Source organism: Dipodomys ordii, unplaced genomic scaffold, assembly GCF_000151885.1.
Source record: "Dipodomys ordii isolate 6190 unplaced genomic scaffold, Dord_2.0 Scaffold17, whole genome shotgun sequence".
NCBI lineage: Eukaryota > Metazoa > Chordata > Mammalia > Rodentia > Heteromyidae > Dipodomys > Dipodomys ordii.
In genome coordinates, this window is record NW_012267233.1 from 19,133,482 (window position 1) to 19,138,797 (window position 5,316).

The following is a 5,316-nucleotide window of genomic DNA, read 5'->3' on the forward strand; positions in this document are numbered from 1 at the left end:
CCCAGCCTTGCCGCCCCGCAGCGGGCAGCACCCCCTCCTCCCCAGCCTTGCCTCCCCGCCCCGCAGCGGTTCAACCCCTCCCCCCAGCTTTGCCTCAGACCTTTACCCTGAGTATCAGAATACAGAAAAGGTTGATTCCCTTCCACCTCCTTTTTTCTCAATTGTCCCAGTTCTCTTTTGTCCCAGTTGTGATCAGATGATCAAAATAACAACAATAACTCTGGATGAGTTTTGTCCCCAAGAACTTTACATTATGTCTGGGGGTAGGGGGCGTGGGGAGCAGAATCTAAATTGACTGACAATGTAAGGGAATACAAAGATTTAAGAAAAAAAACTATAAAGGTACAAAGGTAAAGGCATCCTTGTGGCTTGAGCACCGCAGAGTAGTGGGTAAGCAAGATTGTGTTAAAGGAATGGGGGTCGGGGTGAACCCATTCCTGAAGGTTTCTCTAGGTATGTAACAACCTTGCCAGGCACCAGTGGCACATACCTGTAATCCTAGCTACTCAAGAGGCTGAGATCTGAAGTTCAAGGTTTGAAGCCAGCCTGGACAGAAAAGTTCATGGGACTCTTATTCTCAACTGATCAGATTATCTAACAAAAATAATAATTGTTCGTTTATGTAGTAAAGCTGTAGCTTTAATAGTGTGGTGGTGTACACTGTAATCTTAGCACTTGGGAGGCTAAAGCAGGCCAGCCTGGGATATGTAAGGAGACATTGTCTCAAACAAAACCAAACAAAATGGGGGGTGAGGGGGGAGATAGAGAGAACCTTAAAAACAAAGAGTTTTGAGGAAAGAAGGACTCCTGTATTGGGCATCCCTCTGAACTGGTAAAGGTTCAGAGTTTCCTAATTACCTTGGCCCGACAATATTTTTGTTTGTTTGTTTGTTTTTGTCAGTCGTGGGGCTTGAACTCTGGGTTTGGGAGCTGTCCAGGGGTTCTCTTCAGTCAAGGTGAGCGCTCTACCCCTTGAGCCACAGTGTCACTTCCAGTTTTTTAGTGGTTTATTGGAGAGAAGAGTCTCACAGACTTTACTACCGTGGCTGGCTCTGAACCACGATCCTGAGATCTCAGTCTCCTGAGTAGCTAGAATTGTGGGACTGAGCCACCGGTGCCCGGCCAGGTCTGACAATATTTACAGAAAGAAAAAGGAAACAACATACTGAAATAACCTGATTGGTTCCACTTCAGCAGTTGCCCTTATCTGCATGAGCTTTGAGATCACTCTTGGCAAAGGAGCAAGACTTTATCATTAAACAAAACAACAACAACAACAAAAGGAACTTGATTGACAGATTGTAATTTCAACTGTTTAGAAAGACCTCAGGACTTTGTTGGACTCATATCCAAACTGGTCAAGTATATCTTTATCTGCCCCATGGTGGCCCATGCTTATAGAACAAACTCCAAGTCTCCACATACATAATGCTTCTCCAACAATTCATGATTTACAACTTTAAGAAAAATTAATAGCCAATCTATGATTTAAGAGCTAACTTTAACATTAAATTAAAATTCCCCCAAATATGTTCTGGCATATGATCTGAATGTATATGTGTTTATTCTTGGTCCACTATCATTCCTTTCTTTTTTTCCCTTAGATCTAAGACCAGAACTCACTCTTTTCAACTCATTGGCCAGCATTCTACCAACTGACCCACACCTCCAACCCTTATCATACCTTTCACTGAAGCTTTATTGCATATTTTGCTATTAGGTCAGGTTCCTGTAATATTTTTCTTTTGTTGAATATCTCTTTGCAGATTTTCTCAATGATGATTTTTTTTCCCCCTTGGTAGAACATGGCTTTGGACTCCAACCTCAAACTTGCTAGGAAGGTGCTATACTACAGAATCAGCCCCTATATTCACTGTTTATTTCTGAAATGGGATCTTCCTTCCTACCTGAGCACAATCTGTCTACTTTAGACTTCTTTTAGACCTACTATGTCTAGCTCTTTGTTGAGAAGAGGCCTCCCAAACTTTGCTGAACAGGCTGGCCTTGAACTTCAATACTACCAATTTCTACCTCCCAGGTAGTTAGGATTACAGGTGTGACCAACTGGTACCCAACTTACAACAAACCTTTGATCCACTAATCATGTTCCAAACATAATATTGTAATTTTGTCAGGTAATACATTAAATGTGTGAGATAATTTAGGGGAGCACTGACTCCTTTTAGTATTTTTTCCTTTAGAAAAACGAATCTTTTTAATCTTTTGTGTACTTCAATGAGGTATTAGTAAATATGTTAATACATATGAAGTTGCTTAATGTTTATATAGCAAAATATTTTTGAAAAAAATTGTCATGTCATACTGTACATATACATGCATATGCGTTTATATTGTATTTTATGTTTTGCTTTCTCTTAGGAGAACCATACAGACTTTTGACTGGTGTTGAGTACATTGTTGGAAGGAAAAACTGTGCTATTCTAATTGAAGATGATCAGTCAATCAGTCGAAATCATGCTGTGTTAACAGCTAACTTCTCTGTAACCAACTTGGTATGTGTTGCTAATTTTACTAGCTTGTAATGAGGGGATTGAAATCAAATAAGTTCACTTTCGTATGTGAGAAAGTTCATAGGATCTTTTATTTTATGAAGATGCTTAGTTTCTTTTTTTAATGTTAACAAAATTAAACTCTTATAAGGTACTGGGAGTGTGGCTCAGTAGTAGTTCACTTGCTTATTGTACCTGAAATCACCAGCACCCACAGAACAATAAAGCAAAACAAAAAAGAATTAATATCAAAACTCACACATAATTGGCAGTGGACTAGTGGTTAACTTATTTTAAATTTGAAGTTTCTGTTTTAGTATTTCATTCTTAGCAATTTAGAAACTCAGGAAGTGGGCATATATTTATATAATGAACATTTTGTGTTAATTATGTGCACCTATAATGGAATACCTAAGATAAACAGCTTAAAGGAGGAAATATTTATTTTGGTTCACAAATTCAGTCCATGATTACTTTGCTGGATTAAGTTTGGCCTGTGGAGGCACAATATATCATAGCAGGAACACTTGGAGCAGGAGGCTGCTTACCTCAAAGCAGCTAGAGAGCAAACAGATAAAGGAAGGGAGGGACCCAGATCTCTGAATCAAGGGCACAACCCCAATGACCTAACTTTCTTCCACTAGTCCCTACCACTTGGGTTTCATGACCTTCTAATACCACCACAGGCTGACCACTTAACCTTTGACACATGGATGTTTGAGGGAAACTTCAGATCCAGGTTACAGGACAATTATTGAGTGATAAATGTATGTCATTTCATTGTGCCAGATCTGGAAAAGGAGCAGTGGCTGGACTTACATGACTCCCACTCTAAAGAGTTATGTAGCTGTATGATCATAAGCATTTCCAATACCACACAAGTTTTGCAGTGAGAATTACTATATTAGGAAAAATGACTTGTACCATTATTATATCTACTGTGTGATATAAAAGTGATAAATCATGTATTTGTGCTCTTTATACATTGTTAGCTTTTATAATAATAATTGGAATTCCTGCCAAAAATAAAGTTTATTACTGTAACCCAGAAGCTCTACCTTTTAATTCCATACTCTCATTACACCAATTTTTATCTATTTGATTTTGATAATGTAAAAATAATTTTTCCAGCAGAATGAAACTGATGTGTTTATATATGGAACTGTACCAAAGCTCTCAAATTCCGAATTTGAGAGGCCAAGAAAAATCCTACTAGCTTAGAAAATGCGTATTCTAAAAGGGGTAATCCTCACTAATTAAGAAAGTATCTTTAGGGACTATTAATTGCAAGTTGAATGTTCTTTTCCTAAGGGCAACTAAAGCAGTGGCAATCCTGTACCTTTTTTTTTTTTTTTGCCTATACAGAAAGTTGTTCATTTGAAATGTTTTCCTTTTTAAATAATTTGTTGATTTTTTTCAGAGTCAAACAGATGATATTCCTGTATTAACAATAAAAGATAATTCTAAATATGGCACATTTGTTAATGAGGAAAAAATGCAGAATGGCCTTTCCCAAACACTAAAAACAGGAGATAGAGTTACCTTTGGAGTGTTCGAAAGTAAATTCAGGTAAGAAGATTTTTTGTGTATATATATTTTTTAAATGAATGATATTGGGGAGTGAACCCAAGGTTTTGTACTTGCTAGGGTATGAAGTTATTATATCATTATTAAAATGGAAAGCTTTATTCAGCAGTCAAATTATCCACGGAAAGAATATTTATGAACAATAAGCTGAAAGCAATATAATTTAGTTTCTCCTTAGCACAGAAGGAATCTTGAGCCTAAATATACTTAGTACATTTGTGGCTTACAATGATAAGAGGAAAGTTTGTATGGACCCTGAATTTTAATGAGAGTTCATTTGCTGATTCCTCATATATGAAAGTATAATGTTAATTTTTGCCACTGCTTGTTCTTCATTAGAACTAAAGACTTGGGAAATGATTATTTCATAGGTTAGAAAGTTTAACAATACATACAAATTAAGATTCACTATGTGGTATGAACGTAGTGTTTTAAAATACTAAAAGTTGTCATCTGTATAGCTACAACAATATAACTTTATGTATATAACTTATTTTCATTTACAGAGTAGAATATGAGCCTTTGGTTGTATGCTCTTCTTGTTTAGATATCTCTGGGAAGACTGCTTTAAATCGAGCTGTTTTGCAACTTGGAGGACTTACTATAAACAACTGGACAGAAGAATGTACTCACCTTGTCATGGTATCAGTTAAAGTTACCATTAAAGTAAGTTGAATGTCTTTTTATGTTAAAAGAAGTTCTGTAAACTTAAGCTTGCTCATGTACTACACAAACTTGAAAATTTTTATTGTGAAACTAAGAAGTATTAGTTACAGATTTACTTATATCTATCCCTTGCCTTTATTTTAGGCTCAAGTGAGTTTTCAGATAATCTGTTTATTGTCTGTGACAAGCAGAAACACATAAAATTAGATTTCAGGGTTTGGTTAGACGTTTTCAAAAAAGATGTATTTTATCCTTTTTACCTATCTTTTTTACCATAACATGCATAATTTACATCTCAGTCCAAAGCAAGGAGACTAGAGATTAACTATCAGTCTCCAAAGTTAACTTCCCATGTCATTTCTATCAAGTTGTCTTCCTCTAGCATTTCAAGATTTCATGCTCTCTTCTTTAAGCCCCCAGTCTCAAAAATCTTAAAGTTCTTTTTTTTTTTGGGGAGGGGGGGCCTGGGCGCTGTCCCTCAGCTCTTCAGCTCAAGGCTAATGCTCTACCACTTGAGCCACAGCGCCACTTCCAGCTTTTTTCTTTTTGCTTA

The 5,316-nt window shown here is 36.7% G+C and overlaps 1 protein-coding gene across 1 annotated transcript in view; it reads left to right on the top strand.

The window, feature by feature from the left end:
- Positions 1–5,316, top strand: part of Nbn (nibrin) — a 57,503-nt gene that overhangs the window by 844 nt on the left and 51,343 nt on the right. Inside the window, exons 2-4 of the mRNA XM_013012404.1 lie at positions 2,380–2,513; positions 3,931–4,079; positions 4,604–4,763. Of these exons, the coding sequence (XP_012867858.1) occupies positions 2,380–2,513; positions 3,931–4,079; positions 4,604–4,763 (443 nt within the window). The remainder of the gene's footprint in view (positions 1–2,379; positions 2,514–3,930; positions 4,080–4,603; positions 4,764–5,316) is intronic.